Source organism: Phyllobates terribilis, unplaced genomic scaffold (genome assembly GCF_046119375.1).
Source record: "Phyllobates terribilis strain yellow unplaced genomic scaffold, ASM4611937v1 Scaffold_8__6_contigs__length_399053987, whole genome shotgun sequence".
In the NCBI taxonomy this organism is placed as follows: domain Eukaryota; kingdom Metazoa; phylum Chordata; class Amphibia; order Anura; family Dendrobatidae; genus Phyllobates; species Phyllobates terribilis.
The window spans coordinates 266,548,736-266,569,190 of NW_027362768.1; the positions used below are offsets into that span (position 1 = coordinate 266,548,736).

General features: G+C 42.3%; 1 protein-coding gene across 3 annotated transcripts in view; it reads right to left on the reverse strand.

The window, feature by feature from the left end:
- Positions 1 to 368: 368 nt before the first annotated feature.
- Positions 369 to 20,455, reverse strand: part of CSDC2 (cold shock domain containing C2) — a 53,629-nt gene continuing 33,542 nt past the window's right edge. For all 3 annotated transcript variants that reach the window (XM_073644221.1, XM_073644223.1, XM_073644222.1), the window contains one exon: positions 369 to 8,422. In XM_073644221.1, coding sequence (XP_073500322.1) covers positions 8,260 to 8,422 — 163 coding nt within the window. In that variant the 3' untranslated portion in view covers positions 369 to 8,259. The remainder of the gene's footprint in view (positions 8,423 to 20,455) is intronic.

The following is a 20,455-nucleotide window of genomic DNA, read 5'->3' on the forward strand; positions in this document are numbered from 1 at the left end:
TTAGATGCCACCAGATGAAATTCTAAAAAAAAAAATCCTTGCTATGAGAGAAAGACATCAGCATATGCCATCAGTATTTGCACGAAAGTATAGGACATCTCTATGTTATAATTAAGACTTAAAGAACAACTCTTATATTGACAATAGTTGTTAGAAATTAATGTGCTGAAAAATGCAAAAATGGTCATATAGTGGAAAATCAAAAGTTACATTATTGATGCTTTCTTTCTTTACTATTTTAATTCCTTAAGGGCGAAGCTAATTTACATTTTTGAAACTTTAGTTTTTTTCTCTCTCTCTTCTTTTAAGAGATATAACTTTTTTATTTTTATGTCAACATGCCTTTATGAGGGCTCTTTTTTTTGGGGGGGGGGTTCTTTTTTTATTTTGTATATTTTTCTAGTGTTCATAGTTTGGTAAAAATAACTTGGCACAAGAATCTCCAGGTCAGTAAGATTATTAACAGACATGTATATTTTTTGTGTTACAGTGGCTTAAATAATTCAGAACTTTGTAAAAAAAAAAAAAAAGAAAAAGTGGTTTGTTCATCAAGCTGTGTTTATTGGTACCGTTTTGGGATGTTGCTTTGATAGCTTTTTATTGCATTTTTTGTGGAAGGTGCGACAATCTAAAAATGACAATTTAGACTTCAAATTGTTATTCTCTTTATGACGTTTACTTATTAGATCAAATAATTTTATATTTAGATAGATTAGAATTTTACAGATCGTGTGATAACGAATATACTTTTTTTTTTCATATATTTAATTTCTTTATTTTTGAATGGGGACAAGGGCCCTTCTTTCAAACTTTTATATTTTATAAATATTTGAAAAGGTTTTTTTTATTACATTTCGTTTTATTTTTTTAGTCACCGTAGGAGACAAACTTGCGATCATTTATTTGCTTGTGCGATATACAGCAATACTGAAGTATTCCAGTATCATGTATATATTACGATCTCCTATGAAACTTAGTCATAGCAGTGCCAAGATAGCAGTGATGGGGACATTCAATGGGCCATGGCAACCTATCGACACTGCGTAATTGTGTCCCGGGGGGCGATTGGTGCCCCACCTCCTCAATGATTCGCAGTGGTTAAAGAGCAGGTAGCAGATGTTTGATTGCTGCGGTTGGAGGGAGATTCCATTTGTAAAACATCACCAACTCCATGATCTAACAGTACACCATGGAGCAGGAAGAGGTTAATAAATAATATAGTTTCATAATTAAAATAGGTCTATTAGGGTATTAAAAAAGCCTACCATCCCCCCTAGACCCGGTATTGTGTCCCTTGCTTCTTCATCCACCAGTGGATGTCACTTGAGAGCTGCAGCTAATCAGCAGACACTGACTGGCAGCAGCTGACACATTCTGTCTGATCTAGAAGAGAGACTGTTTCTTTTGGCTCGGACTAAGTCTGAAGGCTATAGTGAATCTGATGGGCTGCAGTGGTCAGGTTAAGTTAGCCGTTGGTAAAGGAAGCCAGAAGACCAGCAGGGGAACATTGTTGGCAAACGCCATCTCTTCCTCTAACTTCTGATTATTGGTGTATGCACATTTAAACTTTTTAGATGAAATTTATCTTTAATAGGATAATTAAAATTCAAGTCTTTCCAAACAATATACAGGCATCAGTTTAAAGTAAAGGACTGTTCACACTGCTTTTTTTTTCCATCATGTTTGGAGTGGGCCAGCTCCTAAAAAAACACTGAAAAGAAATGATCACTAAACGCTGAAAAGAATCTTCCTATTTCTATTCATTTTTTATGGAAAAGCAATTTGCTGTTCACATGTTCCTTCTGTTTAGCATCTTTTAAATGCTTCAGGCTTTCAAAAATGTGAAGTATTTAAAAAAAGTGACATGTCCATTCTTCCAGGGCCGTGGAGTCGGAGTCTTGGAGTCGGAGCCCATTTTGGGGGAGTCGGTATAAAATGGACCGACTCCTAAAATATATAATAAATTGGGTACAGTAGATCAATGCAGTTTGTGGGGAATATTTTCTCATAAGAATTTGGGAAAGTTATGAAATGTCCTATAAATGTCTGTCCTATTCCTGATCTAAGGGTCTAGACTTTTAGCTGAGATGAATCTGTGCTACAGTAAATTAATCACTTAAACATGAGCCATGTATGAGGGAGTCGGAGACATGGAAATTGAGGGGTCGGAGGTTTGGCTTACCAACTCCACAGTCCTGCATTCTTCAGGCATTTTCTACTAGGAAAACGCTCTAAAGTTTATAATAGAAGTCAATTGGAAGGCCTAAAAATAGGAAAGAAGCCTGGGCGTCTTTTTGACTTTTTCCGATTAAAAAAATGTCGTGTTTTATTCCTTGCTTAATGGAGTTAAAAAAAATAATTAGAAAAACACCAATAAAAAGATACCCCCCCCCCAAAAAAAGAAAAAATGTTATCCAAAATTGCTGGAAAAAAGATGTTAACAAAGCACGTCAGGAAATGACCAAAAAAGGCTTCCAAAAATGCTTCAGGAGAACAAAATGCTAAAAAAACTCTACATGCCAGGAGCTATTCCTGAAGTGTCTTCCATTGAAAAAATTGTCATTTTTTACCATCAGAAGAAAAAGCAGTGTGAACATATCCTAAGGTAGACTAAAAGACACAGGAATCCCATAAGTCATTTAATGAATATAGACTTTGAATATATTGGAAAGCAGATTTGTTATCATTGTAAAAAATGACCGTACTGAGCAATTGTCTTAAAGAGAATCTGTCAGCAGACTTTTGCTATTTAATCTGAATGCAGCATGATGTAGGGCAGAGAGCCTGATTCCAATGATGTGTCACTTAGTTTACTGGGTGCAGGTGTTTAGATTTAGCAATGCAGAAGAGCTCAGAAAGCTTCCCCCACCCACACCACGATTCCTATGTACATTATCTATTGACAGTGAGCTGCTAATCAGAGGAGGGGGCATGGTTGGTCTAGCAGGCGCATGTCCTGTAGTATGGGCAGTGATAATCTCTAGGTGATAAAACATTCATTGTATTGAACCAACAACACACAGCCTAATAAATGACACATCACTGAAATATGTGTCTTAGCCACTACTACATGCTGGCCTCAGATTAAATAGCAAAAAGCTGCTGACAGATTCCCTTTAGAGGTGTACAAATGCATTCCTCAGCTAATGTACCCTGTATTTCACTAATCCCTCCCAAAAAATCTCATTAAGAGTCAATTAGAGGGCGGAATTCTAAGAAGTTTGTAGTTTTCCATCTCCTCATCAGCTCATATCACTAGCTAATAAGAGAAATCAAACATAGTGCTGTACGATTCACAAATGTGTGGCAAGACTTGCATGCTATTTTATGGTATATTGCCCCAGTTCCAGTGCTAGCACAGGTAAAGCTTAAGTAGAACTATAAAGCCTTGGTAATTCATGGTAAAACTGCGTGAGGTTTTTACTGTGCTGCAAGAATTGCACCTTAACCTCACCATCTGATTAGACCCTTATGGACTTTCTGACAGCACAAGCGAGTAGCCTGAGATGAGATTACTCCCTTCCGCATGATAATTGAGAAGCAAAAAACAAGAAAAAGACAGCGCCGACCACAATGTTTTTTCTTATTTTTTGCCTCATAATTGTTTTATTGAGCCATTCTGTTCGCTTCAACAGGTGGAGCAGCAGTCTACACGAGGAATACCACTTCACTACTACTCTCATCAGAGTTGTGCCTGACCTGCACAACTCCACCAGGTGAGCAGGTTCCATCTACTCTTCCCTGTTACTTACCACCAGGACTTCACCATGGAGCGCTCCTATTTTGTCTTCCACTTCTGTATGATGGCACACTTGGCCGTACCCTGTCCTGCTAGAGTTCCACCCAATTTTCTAAAAGTTGCCGGGGCTGGCCAAAACTGCCGTGAAACTGGCAAGTCGCAAAATTTTGAGTTGTGCAAAAGTTTTGAAACATTTCATGCAGTTTTATAACAGAATTCGGATGAAAAGTGCTTGATGAATTGGGGCCAATATCTTCTGGCCAGGACTGAAATAGAGCTGCCCATATAGGTAGTAGTTGAGACTGCTCAGCAGGCTGCTGTTATTGGGGGTGCTAAGGACTGTAGCACTATACTGCTGTTGTAAAGGCTGCTCTAGCCTTCACATCCAGACTGGTAAAGAGGTCTCTGCGATACTTCGGGCTGCTCCATATTACATAGCCAGAATACTGTTATCCATCGCTATACAGACTACACAGGTTACTGTGCAGAAAGCAGCCAGTTAGTAATTACTGAATTACCTAACACCTGTAATGGAGGAGCAGCTGTAAATAAAGGCATTGGGACAGATTCATCAAGATTGGCATTGTTCATGCTGGTCTTGATGAGGGGGTCTCCTGGAGACAGACACTTCTGATTCTCTTTATGAATCAGGAGAGCTGGATGAGAGGCGTGCACCTTCATGTGCACCTTGCCATAAATCCTACTGAAGACCCTGCTGGAGTACGATTTGTGGCATAGCAAACGCTGCTGATTGTTATGAATTTGGCGAGCGGCAGTTGCCACACCACCAACCTAAACTTCACTCATTTCAGCAGAGCTGGGAGAATCTGGCGTGCAGACATCAGAAGTCGCAAAATCAAGGCACAGCTCGGAGTGGAGCTTAAATTTTGCAACCTTTCAAACGATCTTCTCTCTTCTCACAGTTCTATTCTCACAGCACTGTCAGGTAATTACATTATGAATGACATAACAGCGCTGTGAGACTAGAGCTGCAGCATGTCACATACACCGCTCTGCACCTATTCCAGATACTGGGGCATTATTCTAAAATGCCTGCGATAGATTTAGTGCAGTGTATGTAATGACATTACGCAGCTGTCCTCCTCTTCCCTCTACACTTTTATTGTCACTAAGTGCTAGCAGTAAGATCTGTGTGATCTGGTTAGACATTAAAGTCTGACCACATCACACTGAGAAAGCTGGTTCTAGGCTTCTCTGGGGGAGTTTTCTTCTTTTCCCCTGCATGATGCTGCCTACTCATGATTGGACAACATCATACAGGGACAAAAGCCCCCAGAGAAGAATCTCTGCAAATGACTCCTTGGTTGAAAGGGAAATCAGCATCTAAACTTTACAAGCTAATATTTCCACAACAAAGATGAAAAATAAAAAGAAACAACTACTTTTTGAACCACTTTATCATGATGTAGCCAGTTTAGCATGTAAAAAATAATAGGGAAAAGTCCTTTTGAAATGTACAAGAAATGTCCACTGGAGGGGATTGCTGCTAAAGGCGTTCTATGGGCTATTAAATTCAATGGTTCACTTTCTTATCCTGTCTGCACTGTGGTTGCTTACTCAATGTACTCAATTAAAGACATGAACAGTACAACTGTGTGTTATTATTTCAGTTACATTGTATCTGTTTTTAATATGCCAAAATTGTATTTTTATCAATGCTGAATTACAAGTCATTCCAAAAGATTCACTTACTTTATATTGCACCTTTATGCTTTCACAACTTATATTTGAAGCATAGGTCACTTTTGGTGGTAGTGTCTCTTTATATCTTTAGCTCTGTGTTTGTTATTTTTTAGCTCTACAAATCCTTTGAAATTTCCAAAACTGGTGCGTTTTTTTTTTCTAATTTTTCAGTAAAAATGAATGGAGTGCCTTCACATTCCACTTGCAATGTGGATTTGGAGTACGCTCATGGAGAGCTCCCAGTGCACATGTCAAAAGTATTCATAAGCCACCCACGCCTTGAATGGAGGCAGAAACTTTGTTCTTTTGGCCTCTGTCAGGCCTCTATATACAAGTAAAACTTTTTGTTTTGCTGTATGGTGTGAATGACTACACTACTCAATAGAGTGGTATCTAGTAAAAGAAAATATGCAGCACAGTAGGGGAGCGGTCTGGCGACATATTCCACTGGATGCCTATACAGTGGCATACGTAAGGGGTATGTCAGAAAATCCTGCTGATGCTAATGCTATTTGAATGCACTCTTACTTTTAAATGGAAGAATTTAGAAATAACAATACTACTATATCATGCAGGATACTAAATATGTGGAAAAGAAAATATCTGGAGATCTAAAAACATGCAATAATCTTCTCCTTGAAGGACGACATGGCCAGCATATGAGCACCGATAGCTTTTGTTGTATCTGTGGACGGCTTTGACTCATATTGCTCATAATATAGGTGAGAAAACATCAGTTACTTCAGATTAAAGGGGTTATCCAGGACTTTTCTTAATTTTCCCTTTGGAGCTAAGAGCTTATAGGTTGGTAATTGCTAACTACCTGCCTGTTTTGTCCAGTGCCGGTCTCAACCGGCTCAGATCATTGACGTACCACTCCCTAATGGCCATTCTGTGACTTCCATTGTCATCACATCAACATTTGTGATGGGCAAGTATGTTCTGTTAACCCTTTCGGCGAGCATGCTCGGGTGCTCGCCAAGTATCTTTAGCGTGCTCGGGTGTTAAGTTTTAGTCACTTCGTGCACATGATTGGCGACTGTTTGACAGCTTTAATACATGTGAAGATGTATTAAAGCTGTCAAACAGTCGCCAATCATGTGCACGGCGTGACTCAAACATAATACCCGAGCACGCTGAAGATACTCGGAAAACACCCGAGCATGCTCGTAAGTCTCGAGTAACAAGCATGCTCGCTCATCACTAATCAACATATCTGCTTCTTCCCTTCCACTCTGCTCAGTCAGCACGGTGTCACTGCCGATGTCATGCTGATTGACAGCCAGCTCCCCACTGCTTAACTGTGGGGAACGGCTGTCAATCAGCATGACGTCGGCAGTGACATCTTGTCATGGGCAGAATCATGGACAGAAGTCCGTGACGACCAACAGACAGAGATCGGCACCAGGCAGAACAGGCAGGTAGTTAGAAACTAATAGCCTAGAAGTTCTTAGCCTCATAGGACAAAATAAGCAAATTCCCAGATAACCCCTTTAATGTACATCATTTATCTTACTTTTTGAAAAACCGGTCAGGGTATAACATCACCAAGAAAAACATACAATTCAAATTAGAGAACTCTCTCAAGAGTAGCATGCATTTTATTTCTAAAAAAAATCTACATAATTTAATGTTTGATATAAATAATTTATGTGATGAAAACTGTTTTATGCAAATGGACTCCTGTGAATTCCTTATTTTATGGGACAATTTTTGCAGTAAATAAAGCGTTTGATGCCAGAGGTTACTAAATATAAGAATCAGTGGCAGTATCACCTAAAGGGAACATATAGAATTTGACTTCTTCAGCTCATCTTGATGTTATGTATGTACAATAGAGCATTATTGAAGAATAAATGGTAATTTTCTATAATATGGACCTGCAATAACAACTGAGCTGTGGTACTGACTATGGTATTGATGAATACATCTTTCATCAAGAAAAACAAGCAAACCATATGTATTCAAATCTAATCAAACTGAAAAGAAGAAAATAAGAGAAAAAGCAATGCCTTCAATACAAAACAGCGCACAATACTACAAGAATTAAGGCACTCACACACAAAAAAGATATATATGTATAAAAAAAAAATCACAATAATATACTTTCAACAGTATTAAAACTGACAGAAATATTCTGAAATCTGGAAGCAGGTCATATTATCATCAGCTAACAATATATAAGCTCAATTTTTCCTCCACCAATGTAGACAAGTGTACTCTATGTGAAGCCCAAAAAATAACAGATGTGGGGAACTGTTAATCCAAAATGGTTTTACAGAGCAGATGCATTACAAAATTGTAAAATACAAATGTCAACACAGCAATTGTGGTTTAGTGATACAAAATCTATAACCTAAAGTCCCAACAACTGCTAAAAGAGTGTGAAAAGTTTGGCTCGGAATTTAAGTGAAAACTCAGTTTTTTTTGCATTTCCTTGAATAAAAAAAAAAGGCAAAAAAGGTCACATAAAATGACCAGAAGAGTGAAAAACAGACGATAAACATGTCAGTCCTACTACTATGAACTGCTATATGCTGAAAACCAGGAGAATCCTGCTAAGTATACTGGTTGAAAGCCAACTCAGTGTTAATGATGTTAGTACAAGTGACAAGCCTGGAAACTAGTCACAGATCTTTGGACAGCTTGAACCAGTCTTTACTCCTCGTCTTCAATAAAGAAAAATATCTCAGCAAGACTGGCTCAAACGTTCCACAAGATCTAGTATGACTCAAAGGTGTAGACACTGGGTCAGTATGGCAGTTTTAGTTTGTCTGTGTTTGGTCCCCACCACCTATGGAAGGCATTGCTAAATTCTAAGAGCTGATTATCTGGCCTGACCAGGTCTCATGCTTTGTGTGAGGAGAAAGATGGGTCAGGATAACTTCCACAGCTTGGAATTTCTGGTTCTTGGGTGGGATCGGGCACATCTTGTAGGTTACTTCATCTCCTTCCACAGGTACATATTCCCCCTCAATGCTGTAATAAGTAAAGAAGATATTAAAATGATATCACTAATGTCATGTAATTCTAACCCTATAGAGTTTATAATACAGACCTGGAGTTCTGAAAACATGGTACAATCACATTCTTTTTAAAATTATTATTTTTATCCTTTATTTAAAATAATCTTAAATCTCCTGTGGGGCTAAAGTAAAAAAGGGCAATGCAAGGTAGAAAGTTTTTAAAGTTTTTGGAATGAATGACTTATGTGATATATTTACATGCATATACAATGCCTTGATAAAATATTCATAACCCGTGAACTTGTCCACATTTTTTCATGTTACAACCACAAACTTAAATGTATTTTATTGGGAGTTTATGTGATATACCAACACAAAGTAGCAAGTATTTGTGAAGTGTAAAGGAAGTGATACATGGTTTTCTAAATAAATATTTTAAAAATATAAATCTGAAAATTGTACTGTGCATTTGTATTCAGCCCACCGTAGTCTGGTACCCCTAAATAAAATCCTGAGGGACCAATTGCCTCCAGAAGTCAAATAATTGAGTAAATTAAGTCCACTTGTGTGTACTTTATTCTCAGTATAACTACAGCTGTTCTGTACAGGCCTCAGAGGTTTGTTCAATCCATCATCCAAAACAGGAAGGATAATGACACAACTGTAAACAAACCAAGACATGGCCGTCCACCTAAACTGATACCCCAAGCAAGGAGAGAACCAATTAGAGAAGCAGCCAAAAGGCACATGGTCACTCTGGAGGAGCTGCAGAGATCCACAGCTCAAGTGGGAGAATTTGTCCACAGGACAATTGTTAGTTATATACTCCACGAATCTGGCCTTTATGGAAGAGTGTCAAGCGCTGTCTAGCGCTAAGTATCTGCGGTCTATGCTAGATGCCACTGTACCTTTAACTGTGTTATTTCCCCTAGTACTGCATGAGTTAATGCCAGTTCTATTGCCCTGTCCTGGAGGATGTGAGTTAATGTGTGAGTCTCCTCCCCCTAGCCTTTAAGTAGCCTCTCCTTCCACCAGGTGGTGCTGCTGATAGAGTTTCACTCTATACCTGGAAGCCGTGCTGTGCGGACCTGTTTCGTTTGTGCCGCTGAAGTCCTTTCCTTTGAAGTTGCTGTACCTTTTTCAGTGGAGGGAGGTGAGGGGGTTTAGCAGAGGGCTTGTGGAGGAGTTAGGACTTAGGATGGAGACCCGAACCTTCTAACCATCAGAGATACCTTTGGGGTCAGGGCTATTCAGGGTTCCCAGTCTAGGGACAGACTAGTTTTCCCTGCTCACCCTGCCCGTATCTGCCATTTCCTCACCAGCATTCCCCCTACACCGTGACAAAGAGTGTCAGGAAGAAAGACATTTTGTGAAAGCAAAACATAAAAAAAGTTCTGTTTCCAGTTTGCAAAAAGCCATATCGGGAACACAGCTAGCATGTGAAAGAAAGTATTCTGGTCAGATGAGACCAAATTACAACTTTTGGGGCTAAATGTAAATGTGACACCCAGCTGCGCTGGTATCACAGATCCTAGAAGAGTGCACTGATGGATTCCTCCATAAGAGGCCCCCATAAACATTCACACATCTCCACCTTCCACCTCAGACCAGCAGAGGGAGCCCGTTATGGATATAAATAGGGAAGGTGGAGCCAGGCAGTCGGGAGTTCCTCTGGAGAGTTCAGCAAGTACAGGTCTGAATGCAGAGTTGAGCTCAGTTGAGTTGTAGCTCAGAATAGTGAGCTTTAGGTGTGCCGGCGCCATAAGATCGGTGAAGCGCGGTAAGCTGCCGTTAGTGTGAGTAGCCTAGTGAGGGCCTGAGTAGGCCGAAGGCAAGTGGAGAGTTAGTACATAGGGGGCAGAGGAGCTTAACCGGCTCACCCCGAAGAAGTTACCGGACACCGGGTCCGAAGCTTATCGGGATATCTATGACCCAGTAAGGCATAACCGGAATCCCTGGAGAACTACAAGTCCCAGGATCGCTAAAGTGCTGATACGTAACAGAGCCGGGAGACACATAGGCCCCGCAAGCTGAGGAGCATGTATTCCAAGAGAAGGCCCTACCACAAAGTCAGCCAGCGCAGGACAGAGACAAAGTTAGGCCTAGCTCCAGGCAGGTCAGAAACTTACTACGCAGAGGCAAGAAACAGGAGGCTCTACACTCGCTCATTGGGGAGGATCCTGATATGCACCCTTCACCCTACAGTGCTCCGGGATGTGCCTGAATTTCCACCAGTAAAAGGTACTGAACTGATTACCGTGTCCGTCCCTGTTCTTGCTCTGACCTGGCTGGGTCTCACCTGTCCTGCATCTCCCTTTCCGTACACTGCCCTGAGGCCTAGCTCCACCTGTGGGGAGCTATACCATCGAGCTGTCTTATCATCGGCCTCAGTGGACTGCGCAGCGCTGGTGATTCTCACCAGAAGCCACAGGTGGCGTCACGAACTTTCATAAAACTAAGAAACCTATTATCCCCTTTTTAAAGAGCGACCCCAGGGTACGAGCCCGGGAGCCGACCACCGCGACATCCCTAAGGCCAGGCTAAAGGCCCGGGTACCTGAGTCATCCCCATCACCTGGGCTAGTCATAAAACGCTATGTGTGGCGGAAAACTAATACTGCAGATCACCCTGAAAACACCATCCCCACTGTCAAACATGGTGGTGGCAGTATAATGCTGTGCGAATGCTTTTCTTCAGCAAAGACAGTGAAGCTAGTCAAAGTTGATGGGTGTCAGGAATAGTTGCTCCGTACATGAGGGGGCCCCTCGCACTTCTGGGCGGGCTCCGGCTCTCCAGGTGGATCATCAGTCGCCCTTTACCGGCCATGGGGGGCAGAGCTTATGGGGGTGCTCAATCAATCCAGATATCGTGTTCTAGGAGATACACTCCATGCATCGCGGGGAGGCGGAACACTGCTGCTCCCAGCGATTATGCTGTGCGGGGACCCCTTGTGTTAGGGCATCGTACCGCTAGGGCAGTCAGATGGTGGGAGGTTCCCTCCAGTCTTCTCTCTCCTCCTCCAGTGTCTCTGTGGTCTGGGGGTGGAGATTGGGTGATGCCCCAGGGTGGTCAGATTTAAACCTGCCATTTCCTCCTTTTCGTTGCTGATTTTTTCAGTTCTGGTTTGTAGTTAAGGTCAGGGTTTCTGTACTTCTGAGGTGGTTCATGCTTTGGTGCCTGTGCTTGGTTTATCTCTGTTCATCTTAGTTTTTACAGTTGCACTGCGGTTCTTCGGTTCTGGGGTGATTGCTCTTTCTGCTGTTTGTGTGTTCGGTCACCAGCCGCCGTGCTGCCCTCTGCCTGGGAACGCCTCTACTAAAGATTCCCCTTGCCAGGTCCGGGAAGTTGGTGAAGAGTATACCCGGCCCTCAAGGGCTTGCGTCAGTACGACAGCTAACGCCAAGTGTGACCCACACAATACTCTTACTGGTTAGCAGTGGGTCATTTCACCATCAGCCAGCATAACAATGGGAAGATGGATGGAGTTAAATACAGGGCATTCCTGGAGGAAAACCTGATAAAGGCTGCAAAAGACTTGAGACTGGGATGTGGGTTCCCCTTTCAGCAGAACAACGACCATAAATATACTGCCAGAGCTACAATGGATGGTTTAGATAAAAGCATATTCATGTGTGTGAATGGCCCAGTCATAGTCGGATTATAATGAGGGCAATCCGGGCCACCGCCCGGGGCCTCGGGTCTCCAGGGGGCCCGGGGCTCCGGGGGGGCTATGGCCGGATTTCCCTCATTATATGTGTGGCCCCGCGGCACATACCGGCAGACAGTGGCGGGGGGGGGGGACCACTCCCCCAGCAGCGGTGCACGGCCGCTGCTTCTTCTTCGGCTGGGCCAGCACTGCAGCAGTTAACTTCCCTGTGTGCTGGCCCGGCCGGGTCACTGCTAGGAGACACGGCCCTGTGCGCGGCCGTGTCTCCTAGCTGTGACGTCACGCAGTGCGCGCCCGGCCTGCACTGCTACTTACCACCGGAGAGGAGCAGGAGCCAGGAGGACTGGAGCCGAGCCGGGGGATGGTGAGTGTGTGTGTGTGTGAGAGTGTGTATGTGTGAGAGTGAGTGTGTGTGTGTGAGTGTGTGTGTGTATGTATGTATGTGTGTGCAGGCAGATATCATTGTGTGATGTCTGTTTATATGTAGTTTTGTGTTTCAAATGTGTTTATGCGTGTATGTGTATGTCTGTATATGTTTGTGTGCGTGACTGCGTGCGGCCTCCTGCTGAGTATAGATGGCGCCGTGCGGCCTCCTGCTGTCTCTGGAGGGGGGGCCGTGCGGCCTCCCGCTGTGTATAGATGGCACCGTGCGGCTCCCTGCTGTGTATAGATGGCACAGTGCAGCCTCCCGCTGTGTCTAGATGGCTCCGTGTGGGCTCCCTGCTGTGTATAGATGGCTACGTGCGGCCTCCCGCTGTGTCTAGATGGCGCCGTGCGGCCTCCTGCCGTCGTATAGATGGCTTCGTGTGGCCTCTCGCCGTGTATAAATGGCTACGTGCGGCCTCCTGCCGTATATAGATGGCTACGTGCGGCCTCCTGCTGTGTATAGATGGCTACGTGTGCTCAATATTGAGTCATACAATTAATGTAAGGCTATGTGCCCACGATGCAGAAATGCTCCGGATTTTTTTGGAGCGTTTCTGCATCTCCCTGGCAGAAAAAACGCATGCGGATTGTACATGCGGATTGTACATGCGTTTTTCCTGCCAGGGACATGCGGATGTGAAGCGTTCTTCACATGCATTTCTGCATGCGGGTTGACAAGCGCTTTCCAAGCGATTTTAGCATCACTTGGAAAGTGCTTGACAACTTGGTCACACTATATAAATCCATGCAACCGGCATGGATTTATATAGTGTGACCGTAAAAGAATGGTAAAAAATAAATATATACTTACCTTCTGATGGCCTGCCGACGTCAGCGGTTGCGTGACCCGTCACATGATTAAATGACGTCACGGCAGGTCCTTTTCAGACCATCGCGAGCTGCCGGCAAGCCAGGACGCATCGGATAAAGACACCGGGGGCCATCAGAAGGTAAGTATAATATTTATTTTTTATTTTATTCTTTTTTTTACAGGTTCTATGGTACCCGGGTCCGGAGGAGAGTCTCCTCTTCTCCAAACCCGGGTACCATCCGCACATTGAAACACATGGATTCTGCATGTATAGATGCAGTGATGCGGATTACATGCGTTCCAATGCAAGTCAATGGCGGCGAAAGCGCCACGCTTCCACAAAATAATTGCTAGTGCTGCGGATTTTTCCGCAATGATAATCCGCAGCGGAAATTTCCGCAGCATGTGCAAAGCACATGCGGATTATCATTGGGGAACATGGCAGACCTTCTACCAAGCGTTTTTTAAGCGTTTCTGCAGCGGAATTGCCGCTGAGGAAACGCTTAAAAAACGCGTAGTGGGCACATAGCCTAAAAAAATTATTATAATTAATATTGTGCCAAATTAATTTCACGTGAACTATCACATGATCTATCACAGGGGATCATGTGACATGTCACGTGATACATCAGGTGTGTGTGTGTGGGGTGGGGGGCCCGCGCCTTCTAAACTGCCCGGGGCCCTTGCTACTCTTAATCCACCCCTGGGCCCAGTCACAGTCTAGACCTAAATCCCATTGACAATCTTTGGTAAGACTTGAAAATTGTTGTTCACAGACGCCTCCATCCAATCTCACTGAGCTAGACATGGTGTGCAAAGAATGGGAAAAAATTTCAACCACTATATGTACAAAGTTGGTAGAGACAGACCCCAAAAGACAGTAATTGCAGTGAAAAGTTGTCCTACAAAGTACTGACTCAAGGGTCCTGATAAAAAATGCAAGTCACAATTTTCTGATTTATATTTGGAAATATTTTGAAAGGCATGTATCATTTCCTTCACACATCACAAATACTTGCTACTTTGTGTTGGTATATCACATAAAATCTCCCCCCTCAAAAAAAAAATTTAAGTTTGCAGGTGTAACATGAATAAATGTGGAAAAGTTCACAGGATATGCATATTTTTAGGCAAATAATCACTTGGTTAAATATTTAATTTTAACCCCTTTAAAGCCCAAGACTTACTAATACGTATCTGCGCCCTGGGCTTTAAGGGCCTGACGCGTATTAGTACGTCTTTGCGATCTGTGCGGGCGCGGTCGCCGCTGGGTGTCAGCTGATAGCACAGGGTGTCAGCTGTGACAATGTGCAGGGAGTGGTCCCGCACCGCTCCCGGAACATTAACCCCCACAATGCTGCGATAGAAGTCGATCGCAGCATTGCGGTGGCAAGGGGAGGTGATCGCAATACTCACCTACTCTTCCGGCCTCCAGCGCTGTCTGCCGCGGCTTTCCGGATGTTGCCATGATGACCCGATGTCGTCATGACAACATCCGGGTCACCAGACAGCAGGAAGATATTTTGATCATGCGCAGTGCATGACCAAAGTATCTTCTCCCTGTGCAGCGTTGACAGCCTGCATAGCACAAGGATGGTGCTCCATTCCTGTGCTATGCAGGTGATCAGAATAAAAAAAGTGAAAGTCCCATAGTGGGACAAAGTATAAAAGTAAAAAAAGTGTCAGAAAGTGAAAAAAAATATATATATTTTTTAAAAATATAAAAAATAAATAAATAAAAATAATCCACCAAAAATAAAAATATAATGTACCCATCAATAAATATTATTATGAAAAAAAAAAAAAATAAATAAAAGTACACATATTTGGTATCGCCGCGTCTGGAACGACCTGACCTATAAAATTGTCCCACTAGTTAACCTCTTCAGTGAACACGGTAAAAAAAAAAAAAAAAACAAAGCAAAAAACAATGCTTTAACATCATACCGCCAAACAAAAAATGGAATAACACGCGATCAAAAAGACGAATATAAATAAAAATGGTACCGCTGAAAATGTCATCTCGTCCCGCAAAAAACAAGCCACCATACCATACAGCTCCATCAGCCAAAAAAAAAAAAGTTATAGCTCTCAGAATAAAGCGATGCAAAAAAATAATTTTTTCTAGAAAATTGCTTTTATTATGTAAAAGCGCCAAAACATAGAAAAACGATATAAATGTGGTACCGCTGTAAACGTACTGACCCGAAGAATAAAGGTGCCTTATCAATTTTACCACACGCGGAACAGAATAAAAAAAAAAAAAAAAAAACAATTCCTGAATTGTTGGTTATTGTTTATTCTGCCTCCCAAAAACCGGAATAGAAAGCGATCAAAAAATGTCACTGCCTGAAAATGGCACCAATAAAACCGTCAACTCATCCCGCAAAAAACAAGCCATCACATGACTCTGTCAGCCAAAATATGTAAAAATTATAGCTCTCAAAATATGACGATGCAAAAACTAGATTTTACAAAAAAATGAGTCTTTTACTGTGTGACAGCTGTCAATCATAAAAACCCGCTATGATTCTGGTATCGCTGTAATTGCACCGACCCGAAGAATAAAGACGTCTTATCACTTATACCGTACGAGGAACGGCGTAAAAAATAAACTCTCGGGTTAGGGTTGTGTAAGGGTTAGGGTTAGGGTTAGGGTTGGGGTTAGGCTTGGGGGTTAGGGTTGGGATTTTTTTCAAAAGTAAAAAAAAAAAAAAGATGACGATATGGCAACTAGTGTTGAGCGCAAGTGCTCGCCACTTGAGTTTGCATCGGGTGCTCGGGTATGCATTGAGTATCGCGGGTGCTCGAGTCTCTGCCCCATATGCTTCGCGGCCAAAAAAACCTTGTGCGGATAGCCTGCCATGCACGAGCGATCCCCGCATGTTTGTTTTGGGTGTCTAATAACCGTGAAACATGCGGGCGGGGACTCGAGCATGTCACTCGAGCACCTGTGATACTTGGTGCATACCTAAGTACCCGATGCAAACTCAAGTAGCGAGCACTTGCGCTCAAGACTAATGACAACTTATTCAATATGATGACCTAATGTTATCAAATTCTGTGTCGTACCTCTTGGTTCAAAATGTTCACTATACCCCTTGATAAAATCCTTGAGGGGTGTAGTTTCCAAAATGAGGTCACTTGTGGGGGGTTTCCACTGTTTAGACACATCAGGGGCTCCCCAAATGCAACATGGCATCCGCTAATTATTCAAGCAAATTTTAGATTCAAAAAGTCAAATGGCGCTCCTTCCCTTCCGAACCCTGCCGTGCACCCAAACAGTGTTTTTTCTCACATATGGGGTATCTGCGTGCCCAGGGCAAATTGCACAACAAATTTTGGGGTCCATTTTTTCCTGTTACCCCTGCGAAAATAAAAAAAATTGGGTCTAAAGTAACATTTTTGTGAAAAAGTTAAATGTTAATTTTATTCTTCCACATTCCAAAAATTCCTGTGAAGCACCTGAAGGGTTCTTGAATGTGGTTTTGAGCACCTTGAGGGGTGCCGTTTTTAGAATGGTGTCACTTTTGGGTATTTTCTGTCATAAAGACCCCTCAAAGTGACTTCAAATATGATGTGGTCCTTAAAAAAAGGTTTTGTAAATTTTGTTGGAAAAATGAGAAATCGCTGGTCAACTTTTAACCCTTATAGCTCCCTAATAATAAAAAAAATTGGTTCCAAATTGTGCTGATGTAAAGTAGACATGTGGGAAATGTTATTTATTAACTATTTTGTGTGACATACAGTACAGACCAAAAGTTTGGACACACCTTCTCATTTAAAGATTTTTCTGTATTTTCATGACTATGAAAATTGTACATTCACACTGAAGGCATCAAAACTATGAATTAACACATGTGGAATTATATACTTAACAAAAAAGTGTGAAACAACTGAAAATATGTCTTATATTCTAGGTTCTTCAAAGTAGCCACCTTTTGCTTTGATGACTGCTTTGCACACTCTTGGCATTCTCTTGATGAGCTTCAAGAGGTAGTCACTGGAAATGGTCTTCCAACAATCTTGAAGGAGTTCCCAGAGATGCTTAGCACTTGTTGGCCCTTTTGCCTTCACTCTGCGGTCCAGCTCACCCCAAACCATCTCGATTGGGTTCAGGTCTGGTGACTGTGGAGGCCAGGTCATCTGGCGTAGCACCCCATCACTCTCCTTCTTGGTCAAATAGCCCTTACACAGCCTGGAGGTGTGTTTGGGGTCATTGTCCTGTTGAAAAATAAATGATGGTCCAACTAAACGCAAACCGGATGGAATAGCATGCCGCTGCAAGATGCTGTGGCAGCCATGCTGGTTCAGTATGCCTTCAATTTTGAATAAATCCCCAACAGTGTCACCAGCAAAGCACCCCCACACCATCACACCTCCTCCTCCATGCTTCACGGTGGGAACCAGGCATGTAGAGTCCATCTGTTCACCTTTTCTGCATCGCACAAAGACACGGTGGTTGGAACCAAAGATCTCAAATTTGGACTCATCAGACCAAAGCACAGATTTCCACTGGTCTAATGTCCATTCCTTGTGTTCTTTAGCCCAAACAAGTCTCTTCTGCTTGTTGCCTGTCCTTAGCAGTGGTTTCATATTAGCTATTTTACCATGAAGGCCTGCTGCATGAAGTCTCCTCTTAACAGTTGTTGAAGAGATGTGTCTGCTGCTAGAACTCTGTGTGGCATTGACCTGGTCTCTAATCTGAGCTGCTGTTAACCTGCGATTTCTGAGGCTGGTGACTCGGATAAACTTATCCTCAGAAGCAGAGGTGACTCTTGGTCTTCCTTTCCTGGGGCGGTCCTCATGTGAGCCAGTTTCTTTGTAGCGCTTGATGGTTTTTGCAACTGCACTTGGGGACACTTTCAAAGTTTTCCCAATTTTTCGGACTGACTGACCTTCATTTCTTAAAGTAATGATGGCCACTCGTTTTTCTTTACTTAGCTGCTTTTTTCTTGCCATTATACAAATTCTAACAGTCTATTCAGTAGGACTATCAGCTGTGTATCTACCAGACTTATGCACAACACAACTGATGGTCCCAACCCCATTTATAAGGCAAGAAACCACACTTATTAAACCTGACAGGGCACACCTGTGAAGTGAAAACCATTTCCGGTGACTACCTCTTGAAGCTCATCAAGAGAATGCCAAGAGTGTGCAAAGCAGTCATCAAAGCAAAAGGTGGCTACTTTGAAGAACCTAGAATATCAGACATATTTTCAGTTGTTTCACACTTTTTTGTTAAGTATATTATTCCACATGTGTTAATTCATAGTTTTGATGCCTTCAGTGTGAATGTACAATTTTCATAGTTATGAAAATACAGAAAAATCTTTAAATGAGAAGGTGTGTTCAAACTTTTGGTCTGTACAGTATGTCTCTGATTTAAGGGCATAAAAATTCAAATTTTGAAAATTGCAAAATTTTTGCCAAATTTCCGTTTTTTTTCACAAATAAACGCAAGTGATATCGAAGAAATTTTACCACTATCATGAAGTACAATATGTCACGAAAAAAACAGTCTCAGAATCAGGGGCATCCGTTGAAGCGTTCCAGAGTAATTACCTCATAAATTGACAGTAGTCAGAATTGTAAAAATTGGCCTGGTCATTAACGTGCAAACCACCTTGGGTTGTAAACGGGTTAATATTTATTCCAGTGTACAGTAACTTATCCTTTATGCATAAACATATGCTATTATTGCCATGGTGTATTGTCATTTTAGTAGCCATTTGTTGATATCCTTACGAGACACCTCTTATTCTACATCTCTGTGTCATATTGTAGTTTCGGAAACCTTATATGGGATTCTCTTCTTTTTCTCCTACAATTTATGCGCAGTATTTTATTTGTATTGTATTAAATAGCTCCACAAAACTAATATAACAAATGGTTTCTCCAAATTCAACACAAAATGCCACTGTCACGACATGGCTGTCGGGTGACCAGGGACCAGGGGCTCCTACCCTGTCCCTAACACTGGGTGGCGCCCTAGCTTGCCCTATTCCCAGGGATACCTCTGAAGGTAAGGATGCCGGGGCCTTCACCCTCGCCCTAAGTCCTGAGTAAGCCCTCCATCTGTTCACTGCTCCTACCCAGAGAAGGGGACGCTACTGTGCACCGTAGTACACCAACCCAACAAACAAGGTTACACAGACAGGGGTAAACAGAAAACTCCAGGCACACAAAATATTCACTCACATATAACAGAGGAAAGCACCGGGTTGTGAAGGTAGGGGAATAAACCAAAAATGGAAAAGGATAAGGAATTACCATGTTTACAAACCAGACTACAGTCACAAATAATTCCTTCAACTCTCCTTCTCATAAGGACTCCACTCCCTCCGTTAGTCATGCAGCAAAAGCTAGCTCTGACAAGGATTTGTATCAGAGCCCAGATTATGAAGGGAAAAGGAGTGGCTAACCGAGCTTAGTTGTGAGCACAGGGAATTCCAACAAGGCCACTTAACCCCTGTTCTGCTGTACGAAATAAACACACATTTAAAATGATGGAGAAGTGCTTCTTCTCTGAGCTGGAGTAGGAGCCTTCTGGCTCCAAACTGTCGCGGTAACCCCGTGACAGCCACTTTAATAACTGCTACAAGTCTCCAAATTATTCAACCCCTTCATCACAAGAATATTTAGTACTTATTAGAGCCCCTATGGCCATTATGACAGGGATGCAAACACGATGCACAGCCAGACATCAGCTACTGGGACGGCTACTGATGACAATTTGTGTTGATTTTGGAGGTGACTTTTTATATTAGTTGTTTTGAGTTATTTAAATTGTTCTTGTTTCATTAGTTTATTGCAAACAATAGAAAGTTTATAAATTTTGCTAATAAAACTAATTTGCATTGGAGTTTAATAATTTTGATTTAACGGCATAGGAAATGATAATTCTTTTTTTGCTATGGCATGGAAGCACCCTAATCAGCACAAGCCATCCCATCCCAAGTGGACTGGTTGGGTTCCAAAATGATATGTGGCTCAGCTCAAGGTGTGATAACATATTCTATATGCCATTCTGTATTCATACAGGGCTGAGATTGCACTGGAGGTTTTAATGCATTTATCAATGTCTAGTTGATGGATGATAGACCTGGAGTGTCCAGGGGTGTCCTTGTATTTGGCTT